This window comes from Protobothrops mucrosquamatus, unplaced genomic scaffold (assembly GCF_001527695.2).
Source record: "Protobothrops mucrosquamatus isolate PMUCROS unplaced genomic scaffold, P.Mucros_1.0 scaffold342, whole genome shotgun sequence".
NCBI lineage: Eukaryota > Metazoa > Chordata > Lepidosauria > Squamata > Viperidae > Protobothrops > Protobothrops mucrosquamatus.
The window spans coordinates 457,472-483,289 of record NW_015386679.1 but is presented as its reverse complement, the minus strand read 5'-3'; the positions used below and the strand labels follow the sequence as shown (position 1 = coordinate 483,289).

The following is a 25,818-nucleotide window of genomic DNA, read 5'->3' as shown; positions in this document are numbered from 1 at the left end:
GGCTTCGTTGTTTGTCTTCTGACTTTCGCCGGACAGAACATTGTCCTCCGATGATGTCAATGTCAATGAATGAAGGACCTAGTATTAAAAATGTTTGCCAGAGAATCTTATAATCAGATAACGCATGAAAGATGTTGCATTTTAGGAGTAAAGATGTGGGACAACGTCGAGCTTCTGATAAGCGACGATACGGGCAGCGGGCAGCTGAGCATAAGTTCCAGGCAGGAATGTGGAAGCGCGCTCTACCAGATGAACACGCTGCTGAAAATGACCTCATCCCAAAAGGTAGCACAGCCTTAAGGACCCATCTCAGTGGCTCTGGGTGCAGCGGAAACCACAAGGGCTCAAATCAGGATAAGCACCCAATGCTGCTGTGTCTTCCCTGGGTTCCTGACTCAGAAAAACACACCTTTGTGTTTTTGTGGGAAGGCTGCTGTGAGATCACTTTTGATTTTCAATCCAAAGATCTAGTAACTATAAAAAAGAAATGAGCAGGCCTACAACTCTTATTATAATAGTAGACCGTCCTTGAGTTATGACCGGACAGCGACTTCAGAGTTACGACCAACCTGAAAAAGGGGACTTACAACCCAGATTTGAAGTTCCAGACTCCATTATGGTTGTAACTTGAGGACTACCTACACACTGATGTCTAGCCGCAATGTGCATTAGTTGTTGATGGCTGCACTAATTCTTTTGCTTTAATCTGTTGACAGATATGCCAAGAACACAAAGCTCATTGGTTCTTGGCGTGCTTTTTTTTAATCAATCTATCTACATGGACTTTTATTTTATATATATATATTTAACTGATCAGGTTTTATCTAACCCGGAACTAAATGCCTACTGTTTGAATGATGGCTGCGTACTGGTGGCTGACAGGACGGTGGTGGCACTTGACAATATTTGTCAGACTCTTCAAATGTTTATTCATTTTGGTGAGTTTCCAGCTGGGGGCAGGAACTAAGTGTTTTGTTTTGGGGGGTCCTCCTCATCACTCGCAATAACACATGGCTGGCTTTATGAACCTTTCAGAAACGAAGGTGGACATTGTTGGCTTGTGTCAAGAAGGACAGTTCCTTGTCGCAGGTGAAAGAAGCGGGAACTTGCATCTGATTCACGTTTCTTCAAAACAGACCTTGCTAACGAAGGCACGTGGCTTATTTCTTGCCCATTCTTGTAAAAATGTCGCTTCTTGTATTTGAAAATTTTGTGGGGGTTTTTTCTTACGAAAACGAACCGTAAGAAAAAGTTAGTCGCTAATTTTGCACCAAACTTCTTCCTCCGAAATACAATTAACTTTAACCACAGCCATAATGATTAAGTTGAAAATGGAATTAAGGGCTTCTACTTTTTTCACACTCCTGTGCTGATGGAGTAGAAAATACGAACACTCATATTTGTGCCCTCTCTGAAGCTTTTTTCACTTTTTCATTCAAGCCGAACCAGATACCTTTGGAAGGTTCAGTCTCCATCAGTATATGAAAATACATAACATCATTACCCCACCTGTAATTACAATGATGCTTTTTTTTTCTTTTTTCTTTTTTCTGGATGATCACTTCTAGGCGTTAGTTGAAAGTTCTTTCGATGAAAAGGCCTTTTTGGATCTCATTCTAAAAATGGACAGTTCCGTGGAAGGTAAGATTGGTACCTTTGAAAATATATTTTGCAAGTTGTGGTGTTCAATCTCAGAATTTGGCCCATGAAGAAAACCAGGAGCATTTCTGTTTATATACCCAATGTAATTCTTTGGCCTTCGTTCAGCGTTCAGAGGAAGGAGAGTTGTTTTTATTCCTTGTTCATACTTAAGAGATTAGATATTCCTTGACTCAAAAATAGACCGATGGAGTATCTGGGGTGGGAATGCTGCTTGATAATGTCCTCTGCTTAATTTATAGGTATTTATCATGCATTTATCCTGACCAGCAGAGGCTTTTTCTGTATTATGCATATTCCACTTGCCAACATTCAGAATGGTAAGCCAAGACTTTGTAGGTTCCAACCACATAAGACATTAAGAGATGAAACTTTTCGTACTTCCTGTAGAGTTCTAAGGACACCGATATCTGAATTTTGCAGATATAGCTGGTGGCAGTTTCATTCATATATCCTTAGCCGCCATGTCACAGCTGTTGTGTACTTCAGCCTGACTTTGTTTTTCCTGGGTGTTTTGTGAAGTTTGACAACCACGGGCACAATTCAGATTCTTCCAGATTTGAGCCAAATTGTCATTTTCTTGGGAAACGGTAGCTGTTGGGACTTTCCATAAGTCATTCTACATTGTCTCAGCTATCAAGTGTTTTGTTTGTTCTTTGCCTGTGAATCTGAAATGCTACACAGCAACATGTCACTGCTGTATGAGGAATAAATATTTCTGAAAAATGAGATGTTGAACAGATATACGGTGACTGGATTTTATAAAAAAAACTTTTCTAAAGTATTTCTGATAAAATATGAATGTTTTTCTTTATGCAGCCATTATCGAAATGGACATCAATGCTGTCAAGAAGGTATCTGAGGCGCTTGATCAATATTATTGCAAATGTTGCTTTTAAAAAAAATCTGAGCGGGACTTGGAGCCAGGCGTGCATGCATTTTCCAAATTTAGACCTCCCCTTTCTGCTTCGCTGACAGATGTGTCTATTCACGAGGCAGAAAGCCAGTTGTATCATTTTAAAATATAATATCTCCTTCAAGGTGATGTCTATTTCTGGCTGTTCTAGGGGCAACAATACAAAAATGATTTGTGCAAGATCTGCCAGGTGCTGCCAAGGGAGGGTTGCCTAAAAATAGCAGATGCCCAATGCCAGTTTAATAGGCTTTCTTTTCACATGGTGCCCCCTGCTGAAGCTCAGACATGCTTCGTTCAGGCCCACCTGAGCAGGCCTCTTGCGTCAAAAGTAAATGACATGCATCTAAATCTAATAAATGATTTGAGGAAGTGTGTGTGCGTGTTTTGTGCTTGAATTCTTTGAATTATCCCAGATTTTACCTAAAGTCTGGATTACTATTGCTAGACTATCTGAACGGCTGTCTTGTCTTAACAGTTACAAAGTCAGGTGGAAACCTGTTTCATTGCAGTGGAAGATTACCACACGGCTGGCTGTTTCACTTCTGCGACAATGGACACCGCCAACACCTTTGCGCTGATAATAGGGGTAACACAAACATTATTTGAATGCTGCTTAAGGTACAATTTCAACTGGCTTTGTTCAAAAGCATGGAAATGATCATATGTACGCTGCATTAGGCTCTGAATTCAGGCGAGGGAAAGTTGACAAAACTTTCCATTTGTCTTGGATCTATCTGCCTTGAGGTTCCCGGGTCTAAGTAAACAGCTTTTTAGATGCTTACCTGAGAAGAAACAGGAGTTGGGTTGATTGGCAAACTTCTGCCTTGAAGCAAAAGGTTCCTGATATCAACATTTCCTCTCTTAAAGGGGGTCGGCAACTGTGTGATGTCTGTGTGGGAAGTGAACCCCAATAAAAACCTGGTTTCTATTCAAAACGTTGCTGATTCAAGCTTGATTCAAGGTAGGGGCTCCTGGCATTTGCAGAGTTACGGATTTTTACAGGGCTGTTTACCATCACGCAGATGATCATATGCTGTTACTTTGGTTTGTTTTTCTTTGGCTTTTTAAAGTTTAATGATCATGGAAGGGTTTCTGTTTAAGCCTGGGAATTTTAGAGAAAGGATAAGAAAGGTACGGTTTATATTTTTTCGTTGCTAATAGTCTGGCAAAACCCCTTTCCTTGCCCTGCCCCAAATCTTTAACTTCGGATAGATTTACTCGTCCTTCTAAAGATCTTCTCGATAAGCATGAGGGTGATTTTCAGTACCGTCCTTAGGACCCTGACGGTTCGGTTTTCGAATCCCTGGCTTTCTAAGTAGGAAATTTTATCTTTTGTGTTTCGATGTGTTTTGTTCTCTTCTCCAGCTGCAAGGAAGCTTCAAGCCGTGGAGAACTTGCTGTTTGTCTTAGATGACCAGGCACGTATGTTTGCATTTATTTTAGAAATACCTTGACGGAGGAGCCAGTATTTTCCAAGCTCCGTTCTGGTCCCACCTGGAGAACCCCCTGGAATCCACACCCAGATACTTGCGACAAGTAGTCCTTAACGGATCACGTGAAATGTCAAAATAGGTGTTTTTTCTTCTTTTTTGAAGGATGTGCTCTCCTTGTGGGACCTCCAGTTGCTGATTCTGACTTGGGTCTGCCCTTCCGTTCACATTGAAGAATTTCTTTTGACCTCCGAATCGGATTTTTCGGCAGGAGGAGGGTAATGTCTCCCCTTAAGGCATAAACCCTTGAGAAGTGTAGGAAAAAACGGTTGATCTTTAGGCCTTCTTTCTCCTACAGGCCGTAAATTGCAATGGGGAGGAATAAAAAAGCACCTTTAAAGGCTGAAAATGTCAGCCTTCCCTGGGTGGAAGTTTAGCTCATTACAGTGATCATTTGTCAGTAAGAAGGAAATAGTTTTAAGTTGGAGGGACTTGAAATATTTGATTCATTGAATGCCCTTCCTTCCTTCCTTCCTCCCTCCCTCCCTCCCTCCCTCCCTTTCTTCCTCCCTTTCTTTCTTTCTTTCTTTCTTCTCTCAGACTGGGAACTGCCAATCTTAAGCTGGTTGCTCTGACGACACCGGATCATGTTGAACAGGTATTCACTTTTAAATTTTATTAAAGATGCTGTCTTCAGTTGAACCTGGTTGACTTTGACTATAAAATTGGGTCTCCGACTAATAACAAAACTTATTTCAGGAAGGGCTTTTTTTCCCCTTTTGATCTTCCTGTCTTGTTAGATGAAGAGCATTGTGATTTTTTCACTGCCAACCATGCAGCAGCTGTATGCTCTGGAAATCACCCCCGTTTCCTCGCTGGTGCAGAGTGTCATAAATACGGTAGGCACCTCTCTGGTCTTTGATGCTAAAATGAGTGAGAAAATATGAACGGGAAATGCGTTCTTTGGGGAGCCTGCATTGGATTTGAAAGGAAATTCAATCTTTTTTTTATCCAAGCCAAATTGGCTTGCTTTCAAATTGGCCTATCTGGAAAGAATCCCAGTTCGTGGCTTCTGAATTCTCATGTCATGCTACCCTACGGTGTGTGTGTTGGTGATTTGGGAATAAGCCACAATTAAAAGGTGGTGACCTCAAGTCAAACAATGAAATAAGGTATGACCCCTTAGCTGCTGATTATTGAAGGAACCACTAAGTGCTTTTCTAAATCTTCTTTATCCCACAGGATACAATTTACTTTATGGAGGGAATGTACGAAAACAATCAAAAGTAAGTTTGCCCTTGAATTACATCAAGATGGAAGAGACTAGCTTCCCCATTGTCCTTACAACTCTGTTTTGAACCACGTGTTTGCTTCTAGATCTTCGGCTGATCCGGTCTCATTTCTGCTAATGAGAAGCTTGACGGAAGCCTTACCTGAGAACAGGTGAGGGGTGTGTTTTGGCTGTTGGCTCCACCCAAACTCCAGATGGGGCATAAGTAGGCAAAAGCAAGCAACTTTTTACTCCTGTTGGTTTCACTTGGGGAGACTTCCTATCCATGCCGCGTTCTTCCTTTTGAAACCAATAGGATCAAAGGTCCTGGGCCGTTTTATTTGGCAGAAAAGCAAGTAGCAACCCGGGACGTACAGTAAAGTCCTCTCTGGCCTTTAGATTTGAGACTTTCCTTCTCAAAGACAGAATTTTATCCCAGCCAGAACAAGTCAGCTTTTATCCTGCAATTGCACAGCCAAATAACGGCAGAGATGTGCTAAAGGGGTGTTTCTCAACCAGGGCCATTTCCAGGCAGTGGGACTTCAGTTCCCAGAGTTCTCATCAGTGGTTATGCTGACTAGAATTCTGGGATTTGGAGTCCACCCGCTGGACGTTGCCAAGGCTGAGAAGAACCACAGAGCTAAGGAGGCCTTTTCTGACTGGGAATCGGTGTTTCTCTCCTTAGACTGAGCCGTTTACTCCACAAGCACAAGTTTGCTGAGGCCGAGAGTTTCGCTCTTCAGTTTGGACTGGAAATTGAGGTAACGGGCCGCTAATAATTCTCCTTCGATTCCTGCTTCCCGTCATGCGCGCTGTGACATTATTGTGCAAATCGTGCAACGTACAGGCAGTCCTTGACTTATGACCACAGTTGAGCCCAAAATTTATGTCGCCAAGTTTAGAAATTTGTCGAGTGAGTTTTGCCCCATTTTACGACTTTTCTTGCCACGTTTGTTAAAACTAATCAGCATCCCAGTTAGAGGATATTAAGCTAGCTGAACACTGGGAAAGGAATAGCTTGAAGGGACAATTAAAGTCCCTTTTAACACTCTGCCCAATTCTTTTAACAAATACAGCTTGTCTACAAAGTGAAGGCGAATGCTATTTTGGAAGGATTGGCTTCTGCTGGCAGTGAGGATCAATCAGCCTGGCTAAACCTTGTACTTCAAGCGAAAGAAACCTTGGATAAAATAAAGGTAACTATTTCCTATGTGCGTAGTAAGTACAAATATTTGGAAGGTGGAGCGTGACACTGCTCTTTAAAAATGTTAAATTTCCTTCTCCCTAGGATAACTCATTTGTGGTTGAGTATTGCATAAATACTCCTTGGCTGACCTATGAAACAGCTCAGGAAATGCTGAATTATGCTCGGATGAGGGTAGGTTTCGGTTGGCGCGTTTGCAGAATCGGGGGTCTCGATTTTTAGGGTCTTTGAGATTTTGGGGCACCAAATAAGAAATAAAGATAGCATTTTCCTGATCCATCTTAGACCCAAAAGAAAGAAGATGTAGCTGTGACCCATTTCATGAATGTGGATCCTCCCTCACTCCTTACAGAGGTAAAGAGAAGCCAACAACAGCACAGATCTGTGCTTTCCATGTGGTTGAGATCAGATAGAGTGTTCTCAAGTTCTATTCTATTCTGTTTTTTTAATTTCAGGACCTGTCGCTGCATTTTCTCAGGAGCGTTTTGCTTTTCGCGGTGTTTTAACGTTGAAGGATTTTCTGCTTTTTTTTTTGCAGGTTCTACGAACGCAAGCAAAACTGGCTACCTTTTATGAGGCTTTCGGGCCAGAGAAATACAGGTGGGGTTTGTGTGTCTGGTTGTAAATAACGCCCCCCTTTTCATATCGGGATTTGCAGGTCTCTCTACGAGAGAATATTGATTGTGCATTTTTCCTCCCCAGTGGAACGACGTGGTTCGAGTTTGTCAACAATAAGGACGTCTTCAGCTATATCCTTTCACAACTCAGAGGAGGAAAGCTCTCTTCTGCCCAGTACCTCTGGTTAAGGCATCAGGTAAGTGGCTTCCAGGTGTGCTTCTTCTGTGTTGGAGTTAACTAGAATGTCTTCCATATTGGAGGCCGGTGGCTCTCTCTGATTTATAGGAGGGTGTTTCTGAACCTTTCCTTTGTCCCAAAAGGCTCTTTGTGAGAGCTGGACACTAAGCCAGCAGCTCCCCAGTCTCCTCCAGCACAGCTTTTCCAGCCCATATTTAAGCCATTCACAAGCACCTTAACCCCTCGGTTGTGAGAACGTCTCTCTTTCTCCACCAGGCAGAGTTGGAAAGAAGCTTTAGCCAGGGAAAGCTGGATGACCTGCTCAGCTCAATCTCTGGGACTCTTTCTCTCAAAGAGCTGGGCCTGTGGCTTAAGGAGGTGGTTCTTCCGTTCGTAAGGCGAGTTCTACCTCACGGGCAGGTAAGATCCAGGGAAGCCCCTGTGACTTCACACCCATGTTACTAACTTAACAATGCAGCAATTCGCTTAACAACGAGATGGTAAAATGGAGCAAAGCTCACCCCAAAACTGCCTTGCTTAGCAACAGAAATTATGGGCTTGCTTGTGGTCTAATTGGTCCAATCCAGGCTCTGGGTATAAGATGAATACGTAGCCTAGCTTTTTTTCTCTCTCCAGAATACGTAGGTAACCTTTTTTTTTCTCTCCAGAAAACAGTAGCAAAGTGGTTAGAAGATCGTGCTCGAAGCCTCGAATTGACCGACAAAGTAAGCACATTTTAATTGCCCCAAGTTTTCAGAGGCAACCGTATCCTTCACCCTAAAAGTGACTAATGCTATCCTTTTTTCCCCCAAACAGGCCAACTGGCCAGAAAATGGCCTTGAGCTGGCACAGGTGTTTTTTACCAGCACAGATGTCAGTGATATTGGACTGGCATCTTTTTCCCACTGGGATTTTTTGGTAAGTCTTTTTGGCTGGCTGGGGAAATGCTGGGAATTGAAGCCCACACAGCTTAAAAGCTGCAAGGCTTGAGAAACGCCGATCTAAGCAATGCAGATGGCAAACCAAGAACAAAAGTCAAGTTTTGCCTCGAGAAAACCACACTTGGCTGTGTTTGGTTTTTCAGAAGGACAGTGAAGATAAGGAGATCCGGAGCCTGATGGATCTGGTCAGCGCCTTACAGAATTTGGTAGATCTGCACAGGAAATATAACTGTAGGCTGGCTCTCTGTGACTTTGAAAAGGTAGGAGCTGACATTTGTAAGGAGAGAGTCTGGGAGTGTCTGTCAAAAGCTTTTGCAGTTGGGGCGACAACCGTAGCCCTTTCTTTGGGCTCACACGTAAGATTTTAACCTCTGTTGGCCCTCACGGGTGGCTCTCAGGATATAACACGATATTTACGCCATCCCCAAATCCTTGAGAGTGGGATATTAAAAAACAGAGAATAAATCATTGTGAAGAAGACTTGTGCTCAGCTGCCCATATTGTGTGGATCCACTTCTCTTCTGAAAATGATCAGTCTTGGGTTTTTTCCCCCCTATCCGCTAGAAAACCGCAAACACAATCGTGTTCTGTATGCTTGACAAAATCCTGGCAGCCGAACTCCTTCCAGGGGCTTTAGAGAAGTATATTGAACCGTACATGTGTCGCCATCATCTAGAAAAAGATGAAATTCTCCTGCAGTACATAAAGGTAGAGGCAAGTCCCCAATTCCGGTTGACTTGGTTGGGTTGGGAGTTTTTTTTTTCCGCTCCCAAACTCCCTTGTCTCTTTCTGAATCCTTCACTGCTCTCAGGACCTGCTGCTATGCCAATGCACACAATCGTCGTCCATTTTTGACACAACGTGGGAGGCCAAAGCCATAGCGCTCTTGGGCTGCATGTCCAGCTTAGAGGTGAGGCAAGTCGGAATTGCCACTTTGAATTACAGGATGGGAAATGTGTTGAGTTGGGTAATGATCAGGTTTTTCTTTCCAGTTGATCTTCGACGGGGTGTTGGCCCTGATGCACAGCGCGGTGGTCCCTTGGAGCCCAGGTGTGGAAGACCTAGTGCAGCGGTACCTGGGCATGGGGCATGCCAAGTAAGAGAGGGGTGGGCAAAAGTCCACTTACGAGGCTGAGACCACTCAAGGAAAGAGTTCTGCAGCCTTGAGAGGTTTGCCTACTCAAATTGGTTCACGTTTACGACGGTCGCAGCGTCCCGGCGTCACAAGATCCCCTTTTGCGACCTGACAAGCGAAGTCAATGGGGGGAAGCCAGAGTCACAACCGGGTGACTCACTTCTCAACAGCAGTGATTCACTTAACTGTGGCAGGAAAGGTCGTAAAACAGGGCAAAGCTCACTTCACAAATGTCTCACTTAGCAAGAAAAATGTTGGGTTCTCATTTGTGGTCGTAAGTCGAGGACTGCCCGTATTGGCTCAGCAGCCCACTGGACCCTGCCGGCGGTCCTGCGTCATTCAAAAGCTCTGGAGTTGCCTTGCTTGGCGGGAGTCTTGGGCCAGACCTCCCTGCCAGCCAGGACAACCATCTCCATGGTGCACAGCAGCCGTGGAAAAGGAGCCGTCTTTTCCTGGCAGGGTGAAGCTGCTGGAGGAAGGTCACCGGCTGATGGAGATGAAGAAGATTCTGCGGAGCTACGGAATACGAGACACCAACCTTTTAAACGATAAGCAGATGATTTTGGTAAGGACACAACACACACACACACACGCTCTTGATAAAAGCTCAGAAACATCCCATAGGTTTGACCCAAACCCAAAAACTAAGAAGGGGCTCTGTTAACCCGATGCTTGGTCTCTTCCCCCCCCCCCAGATGCTGGCCAAATACATCCTTAAACAGAACTCGCCTTCTGCTTTGGAAGACGCCCTGAAGCTCATAAAGACGTACATGCTGCCCACTGCCGAAGTCCACGTCTGGAAGATTGCGGACCTCATCGACAAAGGAAAGGTGCGGATCGGGTCCCCAAAGGCTCGCGTGTTCCAACATCCAAGCGCAGTAAGCAGAGGAAATGCAAATGTTTTGCCATGTGGGGCTCCCTACAGCACCTCCTGGTGAGAACAATATTCAGCCTAAGGGGAAAGAGGTGTACCCTTTCTCTAAGCCCAGACGCGGTGCGAAGCGACAGATTGCTTCATCACGGTTTGTCACTTAAAACACACAACACAGGCGCAAACAGACCACACAGAACAGGGTCAGTAGGAAGTCCCTAGGTTTTCAAAGAGGGCTTAAGCCACGGTGGCGCAGCGCTTAGAATGCAGGATTGCAGGCTGACTCTGCCCACTGCCGGCAGTTTGGTCCTGACCGGCTCAAGGTGGACTCAGCCTTCCATCCTTCTGAGGTGGGTGAAATGAGGACCTGGATGGTTGGGGTCAGGTTGCTGACTCTGTAAACCGCTTTGAAAGGGCTGTAAAGCCCCATGAAGCGGTATGTAAGTCTAAGGGTTGTTGCTATTGAAAAGAGCTACTACCATCCCTGCTAGCTTTGGGTGGTCCAGACTCTCAGTCAACTCCAAGTGGAGAAGTAGAAGGGGGTCTTCAGACCTGTTGGTGTTCCTGGGGGCAGATGGGTCATTTGTTGCCTGGTAGGAGGGCGTCTGTGCGGTGGGGCTGAGTGTGAGAAATTAACATTCTGCAGACTCCACTTCAGTCATCCTGTTTCTTAACCACCAGCAGTAGAAATGTTCCTTTCAAGAGGGACTCGCTCAAGACTAGAAGCCTTTAATATCCGTGTTTAATATTCCTCTGTACTGTTAGGGTTGAACCTAATCCTGGGATGTGCTTGCAGGGAGAAGACGTCCTCGATCTACTGAAGTCTCTGCCTCCATCCGAAGCCGTGGAAATTGCTGAGAGAACCTTGATTTGGGGGAAAATCAGATTGGAGGAAGATGTGGACACCGTTGAAGAAAAGGTTTATTTTGCTGAGAACAGAATTTTGTTGTGAGGTCTTTTTCCTGTGCAGAGAATCTGGATTCCAATGTCTTTCGTTCCTTATTTTGCTTCGATTTGTATCACCCACAGAAAACGCACCTGCAGGTGAAAAAGGCTTTGGTAGAAATTTTCAAATTCCTGCTTAGTCTCCAGAAAGGTAAATGTTGCACGATTCATGTTTTTCTTTAAAAAAAAAAACAAAAAAAAAACAGGGAACGATTCAGTAATCTTTCTTATTCTTCCCATCTCCTGCTTTTTTTTTTCCCCTTCCTTTTTTGGACAGAAAATCACTTGCAGAAAGAAGAGCGTGAGAAAGATTTAGAAACCTTTAAAATTCTGGTAACTCTGCAGGTGAGACAAATGTGGGGTGGAAAAGACCTTGAAAGGAGCTTCCCTCCCAATCTGCAGGGACAGAAATGTAATTGCTGAAGGTCGTCCTTGCCTGACTTACATTTTTCCGCCATTTTCGTGGGTTTTTTTTTTCCCGCCTTCAGGAGAGTTTCGATATCTGCATTTCCCACAAAGATTATTGCGATCCCTCACAGAGGGCTCAGCTCCTGGAAGACCACCTCCGAGCCTACGAAAGAGCAAGGAGATGCACAAATCAGGAGGGGGGGGACACCAAGCCGGGAGACCCCAGCATGAAGAAGGAGCTGACCCAAACGAGGCTGTACAGATTGGGGTTCCTCCTGCAAAAGTCAGACGCTGAAATGGGGGCAGCGTTGGCTCTCCACGCATTAGAGGATGGAAAGGTCGAAGAGGCGTTGCAGATATGCAGGTGAACAAAACATTTGGGTTGCAGTCGATGTCTTGATAATTATCAACCCTCTACTCATGCAGGAGACCCTATAAGAAAAAATGGTAGTCCAATTTCCTCTAGACCTCCATGGAGGGAGCACCCACAATTTCTGGAAATAAGCCGTTCCGCTGTTTTCACTGTTAAGAAATTTCTCTTTAGTTCTAGGTTGCTTCTCTGCTTGATTAGTTTCCATCCCTCGTTTCTTCTCTTGTCTTCTGGTGCACAACAACTTCCTTTTTTTCCCCCCCAATTCCGTTAAGTTACTTTTATGAATCCCATCAAAACGAAGAGACAGGACGCCTGTTGTTCCTGGTGTCTCAAAAGCTTTGTCATATGTTGGGGTCCAATATCCCTATGGTGTTGCCAGGAGGACAAGATCTTCCAGATACGATCTACACGATGGCTTGCCAAGCAGCTACACTCTGCAGTCCTGGTAAGTAATTAGAAATGCCTTTGCTCGTTGACTGCTGACTTAAAAAAAAACAAAACTGTGTAAATAATTACATCATGGTTCCCATTTTAATTACTTTTAAAAATTGGCCTGCTGCAAAGCTGATGGCTTTTTCTCCATAATTTTAATTGAAGGGCCAGTATAGGGATATTTCACGTTAAAATATATTTGGCACAGTAAAATGTCTCAAAAAGAAAGCTGTTTTAGGGAAGTATATTGAATACAACTTTTCTACAAGCTTTTCTAAATCCCATTTGTTATCTTGGATAAGGTTCCTCATTAGGCAGGATTAAAAACATAATTCAGCAGCAAAACCTTGGTCTCTCTGGAGTCAGAAGCCCCCTTGGTCCTTTGCCATTTAAATCTGCATGCAGGTTTTCTGGATCTGTTTTTTTGCTGAGAACATTTTAATCTGGCGCATATTATATTGGCCAGTTCTCTCGGCTGATTTTTGGAGTACAGAAATAAAACATGCTGGAATCTGAGGGATGTGATTGCGTACTACGTGCCGTCTCAGTGTCTCCTAAAACTATATTTGCCTCCGGATGAAATTTAATCTGTCGGGGGACAATAGAAAACGTCTTCCTTTTAAAAACACCTTTATTTTTCTCCAACTTTCCCAGATCTTCTTCTAGATATCTCGGAGTTTTGTAAATACGCTTCATTTGCCCGTGAAATTTATGCAAAATGCCAAATGGAAGATTTTGGCTTTATACCACAGGTAAAGTAGCGAATATTCGGTTTCACTGCATTTACTAAGAAATTGTCCCTGGTGGGCTGTGCCTGAGAGGATTTCAAGTTTGTTTTTTATAATTGGAAAAAAAAAGGAAAGTGCAGCCTGTTTGCTTAGGAGCCTCTTTCGCCCAAGTGATGTTCTCTGTTTAGGCAACCTCTCTTGACCCCAGTAAAGACCCTTATGCAGACTGGACATTTGAGGATTTCTTCACCGAAGATGGGGCCGTTCTCGACACGCCCGCCGTGGTTCCTGTCACGTACAAAATTGCTTCCTCCCTTGTGCCTCTGGCAGGTAGCTTCTACCTCCTCCACCTTTCCTTCGAGTTTCACTCACTTTAAGCCCATTTAAAATTCAACACAGAAAGCTTTTGGCCTCATCCTGGACGAAATTCTCTTCTCTTGCAGAATGGGAAGCCGCTCCTCTGGAATCTTCCAGCCTGGCGTACTGTTCGTTCGAACAAGGTAACTCCAGGATTATGTAGACCGAGCTGTCTTTGTGAGGTTTGAGTAAGATAAATGGGCAAGACAGCAGCGGAGGGATAGGTTTTCCTTCCTTCTTGCTTTTCCTTTTTGAAAACTTGAATATTTCTGCAACGGTGGGTGGAAAGAAAGCCCTCAATGACAGCCGAGGGCTCCTCTTATGTGGTATGTCTCAATCTCAGCACCTTTAAGGCATATGGACTTCAACTCCCAGAATTCCCCAGCTTATGTCTTCTGTCCCTGTCTTGATTTCCCGGAGTCTACTGATTGCTAAAATGTCTTTCAGCCAGCTGTTTCAGTCGGTTGTCAACCTCCAAAGGGCAATGGTCCAGTATAAGCCCAACATCTAGTGTTATAGCATGTGTTTTTTTTTGTTGTTGTAGGACAAAACCGTTACCGTTTGTGCGAGAACACCATCTTCGCTCTGCTTAGCAGCCTCCAAGAAGGTAGCCAGTACGAGCTGGCTTTAGGGCTGGTCTCCTACTCTTTCTGGTCCCTGCTTCAGCACATGATCTCCAACAACATGGATCTCACTCTAAGTAAAAAAGTAAGAAAGCCGGTTTGGTCTAGCCATTCAGGCTGGAAAGCAGGGGATTGCGAGTTCTAGTCCCCGCTTAGGCACACCAGCCAGCTGGGTGACTTGGGGTCAATCACCAGGAGACGGTGAGTTCTAGTCCCGCTTTAGGCACGAAAGCCAGCTGGGTGGCTTTGGGCCAGTCCCTCCCTCTCAGCCCACTCTACCTCACAGATCTGTTGTTGCAGGGAAAGTAGGAGGAGGAGGAAGATGTGTTGGATATGTTTGCCGCCTTGCGCAATTGGTCAAAATAAAAAGGCAGGATATAAATGTTTAAAAAATGTCTATTTGGTTGCTCCTTCTGGTTTTGTGTCCATCAGCTGCACGACCAGAAAACGCTAGAGGAAGCTCGCTCGTTCCTCCTGGCAATGAGGCAGAATTCGGCCTCAGTGACCCAGAGCATCACGACAGCTTTGTTGCGCAAGGTGAGTCTGTGCCCATCGGGGAGCAAGAAAGATGGGAGGGGGGATCGTTTCAGTTAATCGGGGGGCTTTGGAACCGAGCCTCTTTCTTCCTAGGTGTTCAACAGCCACCAGGTGGACCACCAGCTGGCCTTTGGCTACTGCACCCTCCTGCCCAGAGCGATGATATTTGGAAAACTTTGGGACATCGTCAACCAAACGTCACAGAACTACAAGAAGATCCTGGTAAGCCATGGGAAAAGATGCCCAAGGCAGGACTTCGGAGCTGGTGGGCCTCTCCTCGGGGGCGCCCCTGGAAGGCCACCCCCCAGGCTGTTTTCCTCCCCCCCCCAGGCCGTGGCTGTTGTGGGAAGCCAGCTAGCTCTTCACTACGAAGACCCCCAGGAGAAGCAAGCTTTTGAGGAATTGGTCATGGACGCCGAGTGGGGCCTCACGCTCGGAAAGCTTGGGGTGAGTCCCTTTTGCTGAAATATTCAAGTTTGGAATAAAAGGCCAGGGTGGAATTCTAGCCACTTCTGTTCGCCCCAGGATTCTGCAAAAACTGCTTTACGGGCGCTAAAAATAAAATAGATTGTTGTGCGGCTCTGTTGTTTGAGCCCAAGAAACAGGGGAGGCAGGGTGAACCTCAGCTCACAATCGATCACTGCACCAAGAATTGAAGACCTGAAATTACAGGTCAGAAAACAGGACTCCGTAAAGGCCCTTTTGCTAAACTGAACGCTGAGATGGGTGTTTTGTGTTTTAAGATCTCTTTCCAGAATATATTCAGGATGCCGTCCGTAAGGAAGAAGGAGCTTCTGAGGACCTTGGTGCAACACCCAAATGCAGATACCAGCCTCATCCTGAAATTCTGCCGGTAAGGAAGCTGAAGTCCACAGGGGCAAGGAAAATGCCCTGCCGTTCTGTACCTCGAAGACGAGAACTTTAAGCCAGATTCAGACAACTAAGGAAAAAAAAATCTGGAGTTACATGGCCTATTTCCTGATCTTTCTTATATAGGAATCATTGCACGTCACGAAAATATTTGATACAATTAGGATAGTTAGGGTTGGCTTCCTCCCTCCCTTCCTTCCCTTATGTCTCCTTTCTTTCTTTCTTTCTTTCTTTCTTTCTTTCTTTCTTTCTTTCTTTCTTTCTTTTCTCATGTCTCCCTTCCTTCCTTCCTCCCTCCCTCCCTCCCTCCCTTCCTTCCTTTCCCTTCCCTTCCCTTCCCTTCCCTTCCTTCCCATCCCTAACTCCTTTCTCCCTTTTGGTTTATTCCGCTTTTCAGAGCCTTCCACTTAGACACGGATGCCGCCCTGCAGGTCTACATCGAAACCCAGCTCCAGCATGCCAGCCGTGTGAAAGGGGAACTGGAACAGGGTGCTAAGGAGGAGCCTTATGCCTCGGTGGTGGCCAGAGCCCTAGAGACTATCCCGCTGCTTGGCAGCACCACCGGCTTGATGACCAGCCTCAGCACAATGCTCCACAAAGTAACGTAATGTTCTTTTGCCGGAAAGAACAATGCTGGTTTGATTTAAGCCGGGGTTTAAAATTTCCCAGTCCTAGTTATCTGGTTAATACAACGGGTGATAAAGGCCCACAGAGGAAGGACAGGATTGATTCGAGCTTGAGGATGGGGGTGCTGAGGGGGTAGGACAGAGGATCCCCTAACCGCCAATTAAGGGATGAACTGCTTAAAGAAGCTCTGGTAATCACCACATTTTTGATCATTCTCCTTTGCTTTTGGTTGGGGAAACAGGTGGACCCATATAACTACGAAGCCATTGAAACTCTTTTGACCGTGATTGAAAGAAGTGGAGGGCAAGCCACAGGCCTCCCACTGAACTGGGTAAGAAAAGGCTAGATTATCGTGGACTGCCTGGGGGATTCTGGGAGTTGACGACCACAAGCTCCCAAGGGTCAGAAACAGAGTCAGGAAGATGCATTTTGAGGCAAACACGCAGGAGCCCTTCCCTAAACGAAAGGGGCTGAACGGTTTTTAAATTCCACAATGTAAGAACTCTTGGAAAAGGCTGAAGCAGACCCTCGCCTGATCCATTGGTCTTTAACAGGGGTCCTCAACCTTGGCAACTTTAAGACTTGTGGACTTCAACTCCCAGAATTCCTCAGGAGGAATTCTGGGAGTTGAAGTCCACAAGTCTTAAAGTTGCCAAGGTTGAGGACCCCTGGTCTATAAGGAGACCATCAGCTTTCAAGAACCTATTGTGGCAGCCGATCTTCTGGTTTTCTTTCTTTTTTTCTTTCTGTTTTTCTCTTTCTCTTTCTTTTTTTCTTTCTTTTTTTCTTTCTTTCTTTCTTTCAGGCTGCCAATATCTGAAAATTGTGTTTTGTCCCAGGAATGCTGGTCTGTGTGTTCCGTTAGAACGCTACGCTGTGCAAATATTGAGTGTCATGTTATTCAGTGGTGTGTATTGTGTATCTATAGCTTCTAAAAAAAATCAGAGAAGAAACTCACCTTGTTTTGTCTGTTCCTTTCAGGCCAACATGCTCCTAAAACACCTGAAGTCTTATAAGAGACTTTGTCCTCCGGGTGATCTGGAACATCAATTCGTCTTTGATCAGGGGCTGTGCCTGTCCCCAGCTGCTCAAACCCGGCTGCCTTTCCATCTGATCTTCTTTAAAACGTCCCAGTGCTTCTGGAAGATCATTTGTGAGTGCACGTTTGTTTAAAATAAAAAAAGAGTTATTCATAAGGGGTTTTTTTTTTTTTAAAAATGTCTTCAGATTGAGCGCTTGCTTCTTCTCCAAATCCCTGATTTTTTTCCCCCCCACAGCTGCAGAAATCAATCAGGAATCCTTCCCAAAGCTGCTTTTGATATGCAAAGTCATGAAGGTAACGAGGTGGTACCTTTTGTTCTTCTTTTAAGTCCCTGAAGGAGGAAAACACAAAAGCTTTCAATGAAAAGGTGGAAAAAACTTGGTAGGAAAACCCTGCTTTGGCTACAACTTCCCAGCTGAGGCTGGTGCTTCAGTCCATCAGCGAAAGATGCAAAATGAAGTTTGCTGAAAGAGGAGGTTGTGGATGGAGGTCATCGGTTTGGGGGCCAGCCCTGCTTACAGGTGCCAGTTTGCTGCTCTGTTTATTTCTGCCCAGGTTTCCTTGGATAACCTCTACGTGTCTGCTGTGAACCACATTTTCCAAGAACAGTTGAAGCCCAAACTGTTAGCGGCGGCAAGCAGTGGTCAGATATGGCCAGTGGACAAGAGGACGGAGGAAACCATGCAAGCTGTCCAGTCGTACTTGCTGGCGATCACGAAGCCAGAATGGGCCACAGCCCTCGCCCACCAGATAGCTCAAGAGCTTCCGACAGGTTGGTTCCAGAGGGATGCTGGTTTAAGAGTAGCTAGCGGTTAAGATGCTGGGCTTGTCGACCAGAAGGTGGGCAGTTCGAGACCCAAGCACCGCTTGATGGGGTGAACTCCCACTCCTTGCTCCAGCAGTTTGAAAGCATGCAAATGCGAGTAGATAAATGGGTACCCCCTCAGTGGGAAGATAACGGCATCCTGTGCAGCTCGGTATCTAGTCATGCTGGCCACATGACCACAGAAGTGTCCTTGGACAACGCTGGTTCCCTCAGCCAGGAAATGGGGATGAGCACTGTCCCCTGGAACTGGACACGACTGGACAGGGGAACCTTATCCTTTAAAACCGGGTTAAGCCGTGGTTTGCTCTTTATTAAATAACCTACCATTGGCAGACGTTCTTCAGCAGACCGAGCCAAACCAAAATCTCTTTTTGGCTTCCCATGAGATCCATCCTCTCAACTATAGATCCTTAAGAAGCCAGCTCTTCTCCATCGCAGGTCTCTTGGGTCCTGCAGTGAAGGACTTTTGCCTCATCTGGTGGGTTGTGTGTCTGGAGAGGCTGGAGACTATGAACCCGGTTCTTTTCTCCACTTTACTCCCAGGGCCCACCAAGGTCCAGACTCTGACAGTATGCCTCGGCTTAGCAGAAACATGGCTGAGGAATCCCACAGTAACGGTACGGTGAAACCTTTCCATATTTTCAGAGAACAGCTTAGAGTTGCACCCAGAGATGCATAATATAAACTGCTAACTATCGGCATCCTAGCCTGTGCTGAAGAGCAGGGCGCTGGGAATTCTAGCAGACCTGTGGTTCCTTCCCTGGGAGCAATGGTGAATTTAACGTCCTCTCCTACAGATTGCTTTGGCGGTTTAGCTGCGTCAAGTGCATTGTATCACTCTGCCACTGAGGCTTTGCTGCACTCCCTCAGTCGTACACACAAACGCACGCACACACAAACAAACACACCCCTCCATCATCGGACGCTCAGGGCGTTACAGAGCGAGTCTTCGTCACAGGCTCTACACAGTCACTCATTTGCTGCCATTTTCTTTTGCAACAAATTTAGTAGTTCATTTTTAGGCAGATGGGTAGTTCCTGTTTGATCGTAACGTGTGCCACAATCGTTAGATGCCACCCCAAATTTAAGGGACACCAGTGGCCTCTTCCCACAGACCCATAATGGGGGGGAGGGGTAAACAAGGATAGACCTGTAGACTCTTCCAGTGTTTCATGGTTAATGAGGAAGACAATTCAGAGATTACAGCTGGTCCCTCCTGAGCCAATCTTCCCTCTGAATGTCTGAGAAAATCAGGTGCAAAGGGGCATATTGGCAGAGGGAGATGGCATCCCGATTGCAGAGGGATGCAAAGCATGTTCTACCTGCTTCTCAAAGGACGACTCTCGTGAGAAGGCCCAGGTACATCTGAAGAAGCTGCAGGGGCAGCACAAGAAGGCGGCCACGGAAGCTGTGTTGGCAGCCCAGAAACTGAACTCGGAGGACCATCAGAAGCTCCTCGGCAAGCCGGCCAACCTGATCATTCTGCTTTATCAGCACAGCAGCATCGCTGAGAGAATCCAAAATCCAACTGGGAGAGACTATCCAGGTGAGCTCAAGACCTCTGCCTCTTGGCAAGAACGACCTGCGAGGGGAGTAGAACAGACGTGAGCAAAGGGTCAGACCTGTCTCAACTCGAACCTGGCTTCTCGTAAACCGTGCCTTTCTCACCCAAATGGTGTTAAGGAACCTCTCTTACTTAAGAGGTTTGAGCTGAGACAGGTCTGAGACAAAGGAAGATTTTGCCCTTCACCAACTTGTCCTCTTCTCTGGGTAGACATCCACGCTGCTGCTAGAGAAATCGCACAGATTAACAACCTGGATCTGAAGAAAATCTGGGACACGCTGCTGGAGAGGTGGCTGTGTCCGAACGTCCTCCTGACAGGGGTAGGTTCGGCCTCTTCTGCCTGGCTAGCCAGGTGTTCTGAGGTGGCACCAGAGACACCTTTTCAGGCTAACAGTTTTCATTAAAAGGCACCTGCTTTCATTCTGTAGCTCACACCCAGGCAGAAAACGTCAGTAAGGCTATTACTATGGTCCATCTATCACAGTGATGGTGAACCTTTTAGAGACCGAGTGCCCAAACTGCAACCCAAAATCCACTTATATGTCGCCAGGTGCCCATGGCCCGCTGGGTGGGTGTGGCCCACTGGATGGGTGGGTGTGGCCAGGGTGGGCGTGGCCAGCTCAATGTTGCTCCTGGGGAGAGATGCCTGTGGGGGCCGGGCAGGGTTGGGGGAGATCCAGGAGGTCTCTGGTGGGTGGGGCGGTGGGCAGGAGGCTCGTCCTGTGGGGTGAGGCGAGGCAAGACAGGGCGGGGCGGGGTTGCCATTGTCGCAGGGCAAGGCGAGGCAGGGGCCGGGCTGGCTGCTGCTTGACACCATCAGCCTCCGCACACAGAGGCCAGCAAGCGCATGGGTGCTGGCATGCATCCGGCCACGTGGGACCTCGGCGAGTTAGCGGGCGGCTGGTTGAAGAGGACGGTTGCCATCTCCGGGGCATGGCGCGCGTGCCCACAGAGAGGGCTCTGAGTGCCACCTCTGGCATGCGTGCCACAGGTTCGCCACCACTGATCTATCAAATAGCAATTGTTGCTCAAAAGCATTAAATCCCGAGTTCCAGGGAAACAATAAAAGCTAACGAATAAATCCTTGAAAAGGCATTTTAACATGGAGCAAAGCTGAATTAAATTAGAAAACTTGCATACAAGGGCTTAGGGAGAGAATTCTGACCTGGCATAGAGGAAGCAAAAATCCCTTGGTCCTGTTCCTTCCTCGGTCTTCCAAGGAAGAACATCCGTCATTTAATTAGCTTTGTCACCAGAATTCAGCTTCCCACAACCAGGTGGGTTTTTTTTTGCTTTTTGCTTTTTTAAAAGGAGGCCTCTGGGGGTTCCGAAAATGTCCAAGAGGATGAAGATTTGAAGCGGTAAGCGATGGCCGGCTAGCGCAAGATTGTGTGTGTGTGTGTGTTTCCCTTCAACGGAAATAGGCTGTTGTTTTACAAGGGGTGGAAAAAAGAGAGATCTTAGCAATCTCCAGACCACAGTTTTGAAAATAATTGTCATTTGTGTGCTTGTATTTTTTTTTAAAAAAAACTGATTTAAAATCACATGAGGAAAAAGGAAGGGTTCCATTCGTCAGGGATTGAAGACATGAGGCAACTGGGCTTACTCTAAATTTACCCCCTTGAGGAAGTGGTTTAGCACCTCCTATTCTACGCAGAGAAAATAATCAAGATGGTTGAGAAAGAAAACGTTGTTTTTTTGTTTCTGCAGAATTATATACCTTCTTCAACTTTACCCAGTGGATAATCAGTTAAGGATTCTTTACGAATGTGCCATGTCTACCACCTCTGTAAGTCCCTATAATTAATTCCTATACTACAATTCAGTGTTTCTCAACCTTAGCCATTTTAAGATTGGGTGGACTCCAATTCCCAGAATACCCCAGCCAGCTCTGCTGGCTGGGGTATTCTGGGAATTGGAGTCCACCCATCTTAAAATGGCCAAAGTTGAAAAACACTAATTCCCCTTTTGAAATAGTATATTTTCCATGAACATACAAAGTTTCCAAGGAAACTCTAACAGTAAATCTATGGAGTATGATGCCTTTATAAAAAGGGAATACCAACGCAGACATCCCCTCTTCATCCACTGAAGAGGCTACCTAGCATGATAACGAAACATTCGATAACCAACCCCAAAGCTCGGAGAACGAACCTCCACCCTCATCCAACACCTGAGCTGCAGATATTCGCCACCATCGCAAACCCCCAAAGACCCATCGTCTCCCCTTGTTTCAGCCCATAGGGGTCAACCAGCTGACCTTCGCTCACCGGAGCCGAGCGTTGCGGTGTCTGCTCTTCCTGGCCGATCCTGCCGCTGTTGAATCGCTCTTCAAAATCCCCATGAACAAAGTCAGGTGAGGGTCTTCTCCCATTTGGGGTGGTCTTAGCGACATTTTCCCAAAAAAACAACAACACAACAACACACACGCACCTAGGCTGCGCTCAGGCACCAAGTGAGAATTCAGCTGTAAACTGGGTTGTTTTGGCAGTGGGGAAAACTGTCAGTACAAAAGCTAGTTCTAACTCTACTTAGCCTTAGACTCCAAGTAAAGTGAGTTCATTGAATTATATTAAAGGGAATTTGTTTAATTGTGGCAGAGTATTTTCCCCTGAATGTGAGCCTGTCCATACAGTAGGAAGGAAGGATAATCACTTTTATAGGCCACCCAGTGCAAATTCTGCTCTTTCTCAACCTCGGTCCAACTTCTACGATTGTGTAGCTGCTCGTAACTTTTCCCAGCTCCTCTCTGCCTCTTCCTCCTTGCTCACGTCTCTCTGCTGAAATCAAAACCGTCATCTGTTTTACATTAACTGGCCAAGGTAAGAGCCTCATAAATCTTTCTCGCCATACATACGGGCGTTCTGCTTTTCTGCTTCCTACCAGGAACTTCATGAAATGCTTAATTTACCTGGCAGAGCTGGAAGTTCTGAACATCCCTTACACCTACGAGTCCTTCCAGAGGGCCCCGAAGGAAGGCTTGATTAAAGGGCTGTGGAAGAACCACAGTCATGAACCCAAGGTGACAATTGCTGGCTGGGGAATTCTGGGAGTTGAAGTCCACGCAGCTGAAAGGGGCTGAGGTTGAGAAGCACCGATGTACAATCGGTGTTCAATCGGCGCTCTCGCACAAAACTTCCACTTTCAGGCAGTCAAACTGGTGGCGGAGCTTTGTATGGAATACAAAGTGCACGATCCCGTGCTTTGGAACGGTTTGCTACAGAAGCTAATGGGGTTCAAAATGGTAAGACCCTTTTTTTTTCAGCATTGGCTTCACTCCTGTATGTTTAGAGGGGGGGGAGAAATAAAAAAAAAAAAAGCCATTAAGATCAGCGGAGGTGTGCTTTTTTTAAGGAAAAGGATTATTTACAGAGTCTTGGCATCCGCTTAGCTGAGAAAGGTTAAAAACGATCCGCGTTCTCTCCCTTATAACCATTAGCTGGTTATTGTCACTTATTTTGAGATCCTTCTAACATTAAGAGCGCTTTTGTTTTCCTTGCCTTTCTCGATCCCGTTTTCTTGTTGCATTGTGTTTTACTGATTTCTTCTACCGATTGCAAGTTAGGTGGGTTTGCCTGTAGGATTATGGCAATCAAACCTCAGTTAATTTTTTTTTGACTTGCTTAATGACTTGTTCTCCACTATTCCCAAGCAGTCCAAATTCTATGCAAAGGGGGGGGGGGAATAACTCAGGTTTTCGTCACTGTTCAATAAGATGCTGTTCACATGTTTTACTCTATTGCTTTTCAGGTCCACTATTTGAGGAAAGTTCTAGTAGAGACCTCTGGCATTTATTCCTTATGGCTGGTGTGTAGATTTTTACCACGTCAAGCACAAATGCTTTCTACCAACTCTCTTATTTTAATGAAATAATCATAGATTCGCCAACAGAAAGGGGTTGTCATGTTTCATAATGGGCTGGTCCATTTTCCAGTTTTGTTCCGTGGCATTTTAAAATCTTTTCGACTTTCTGCAGATCCCGAATTACAGCCGAGCCTGGCACAGTGTCATTCTGGCACCGGTTCTTTCAGGTGAGTGTTGTTGTTTTGGTTTTCTTGTTCCCTTCGTGCCACAAACCATCCTATGGAGAACCGGTCTTTGGAACAGACGGCAGAAATTCAGCAACGTCTCAAGAGGGGAGTGAATTCTCACCTGCAGGAATCTTTTCTCTTTGTCTTTTGTTTTTAAAGCTTTATGTCCACCAAATCCCGACCAACTAGAAGTCTGTTGCAGGAGTTTCAAGATGCTTCTGATGTAAGTAGAGGAACAAAACTATGGGGATGCTGCAACCGTCGTGTGAAAAACGATCATAAGTCACTCTTTTCAGGGCTGTTGTAACTGAATGGTCACTAAATGAACTTGTTAAGTCGAGGACTTCCTGTATAAAGAACGAGTACATGTAACATGGGGGGCGGGAATCAGTTCTTTTTCCTATCAGTAATAACAATGGAGTTGTTCTCAGCCAGATAACTCTATATCTATATCTACCAAGAGTTGTTAATCTATGGGAGCTGGTTTTTTTTTAAACCAATCTAATTTCTCCACCCTCTCGCCGTATATTTCAAGAACTGAGTTTTAGGGCTTATCAATCCAGATATCTGGCTGTTTGGTTTTTATGGCCAAGGTAACCATTTTCCGACTTCACAAAGGTGTCCCGTCCTGGCAGACCTGGATTTAATTGGGATTGCCAAGCGATACGCCCAGTTAGACCTGGTGGGCCTGGCTCTCGGATGCCTGGTGCTGATTCCTTACCCGGAGAAAAGAGCCCAGGAGATTCAGGTGAGCGAAGGCGCCCGTCTTCCCCACCTAGTGCCTCTCCCGATGTGCGGTGATCGCAGTTCCCAGAGTCTGGATGCTCTTCGGTTGAGGAGATCCAGGAATATTCCTGCCGTTTCTGACGGGATTTCACAAGCTGGCCCTGTTTTCCCACGACAGGCCTTGCTGTCCTCGTCCGACCTCGAGCGGCTGCTGCAGCAGACGGAAGAGCAGCTGAGCCTGGGCGAGGCTGCCGGTGTGGCTTCACAGGTGGGCTAAAGAGTACCTGGCCAGAGGCTCACCTGCTCGTCGTCCAGAGCATGCTTGAGTCGTCGGATACGAGATGGGCAGCGAATAAATTTCCTAACAAATAAAATAACTTTCCCACTGCTTTGCAGATCAGGAGTTTAATCCTGGACTACATTCTACACGAAGGCGAGGCAAAGGACTTGGTGGATGTCAAATATTTCCCGTTATTGAAGTTACAGGAAAGGCGTCCCGGCCAAGCGAAAGGCCTGGTTGAAAAACTTGTGGCTCAGAACAGGTAGGTCTGGATTTCCCATTCTGTTTGGTTTTCGTACAGAAGAGGGAAAGACGCCTCTGAATCCCCAGTTCTTTAATAGATTTCTATCTCGCCTTTCCATCAAGAACTTGGGGAAGCCATCAAGTGCTCATTCGGATCCGCCCGGGGAAATTTCCCTGGGAAGCTCAGCTTTCCAAAAACCCCTAAATTATATCTTAAGGAAAACACTCTTCTATGCAAATGTGTCTTTGCCCGTGCAAAGAGGTCTCTCCCTAAACCTTCGCCGTCTTCTTTTGTGGGCTGTGCAGGATGGAGGAGGCAGCGTCTCTAATAACGGAATATCTTCAAAAGCCTGCAATGACTCTCCCGCCAAACCAGACGGCTTCCGAGATTGTGAAGGTACTCCGTTGTGTGTTTTAAATCGCCCTGAAAGGCCTATTTGCAGAAAAAAACGAAGTATGCTATTCTGTTTTTCTGCCAAAAACACCCTTCACCAGCTGAAATTTCCTAGGCCAGGTCATAGCCCTGGTCCAGGGGTAGGCAACCTTGGCTCTTTTATGACTCATGGACTTCAACTCCCAGAATTCCTGAGCCAGCATAGCTGGCTCAGGAATTCTGGGAGTTGAAGTCCATGAGTCATAAAAGAGCCAAGGTTGCCTAGCCCTGCGCCTAGTCATCCAATTCAGGAATTGGTGAACTATTTACCTTAGGATATGAGAAGCCTCTAATAAAAAATACTTCCATGACCTGGAAAAGCAAGGATCAGGTGATGCAGACTTTGCTCTGGCTTCAGAACTCAATTCCACTTATCTTTATCTGATCCTTGGAAGAAATCTTATCTCGGCACTTTTTATTTCCTTCCAGATGTACTTCAGTGAGCTGGCAGAAACTCAGCTGTAGCGTCCCCAAAGATGGTGTTCCTTTTTCCCTTCCTTTTTCTACAGGACAACATTATAATACTGAATGTTTTTATCTAAGGAGAGATGC

General features: G+C 45.9%; 1 protein-coding gene across 1 annotated transcript; it reads left to right on the top strand.

Annotated features, from left to right (window-relative positions):
• Positions 1-153: 153 nt before the first annotated feature.
• On the top strand, positions 154-25,817 carry KNTC1 (kinetochore associated 1). The gene is made up of 63 exons (XM_029284037.1): positions 154-285; positions 818-938; positions 1,036-1,151; positions 1,569-1,641; positions 1,902-1,979; positions 2,479-2,513; positions 3,051-3,161; positions 3,443-3,536; positions 3,941-3,993; positions 4,171-4,283; positions 4,606-4,663; positions 4,806-4,904; positions 5,248-5,291; positions 5,383-5,448; positions 5,961-6,036; positions 6,352-6,471; positions 6,564-6,653; positions 6,765-6,833; positions 7,018-7,079; positions 7,182-7,293; positions 7,551-7,694; positions 7,943-7,999; positions 8,091-8,192; positions 8,359-8,475; positions 8,780-8,923; positions 9,027-9,125; positions 9,208-9,311; positions 9,810-9,915; positions 10,046-10,180; positions 11,018-11,140; positions 11,251-11,317; positions 11,444-11,511; positions 11,655-11,938; positions 12,220-12,392; positions 13,034-13,131; positions 13,296-13,437; positions 13,551-13,607; positions 14,009-14,172; positions 14,520-14,624; positions 14,718-14,846; positions 14,955-15,071; positions 15,368-15,477; positions 15,892-16,093; positions 16,363-16,452; positions 17,103-17,274; positions 17,399-17,457; positions 17,719-17,935; positions 18,533-18,606; positions 19,325-19,535; positions 19,764-19,873; positions 20,865-20,914; positions 21,264-21,342; positions 21,791-21,909; positions 22,440-22,575; positions 22,702-22,797; positions 23,304-23,360; positions 23,530-23,584; positions 23,744-23,807; positions 24,203-24,332; positions 24,489-24,578; positions 24,707-24,852; positions 25,140-25,230; positions 25,696-25,817. The coding sequence occupies exons 1-63, from the start codon at positions 154-156 to the stop codon at positions 25,729-25,731; spliced, it is 6,651 nt and encodes a 2,216-aa protein (XP_029139870.1). The 3' UTR covers positions 25,732-25,817.
• The last annotated feature ends 1 nt before the right edge of the window (position 25,818 follows it).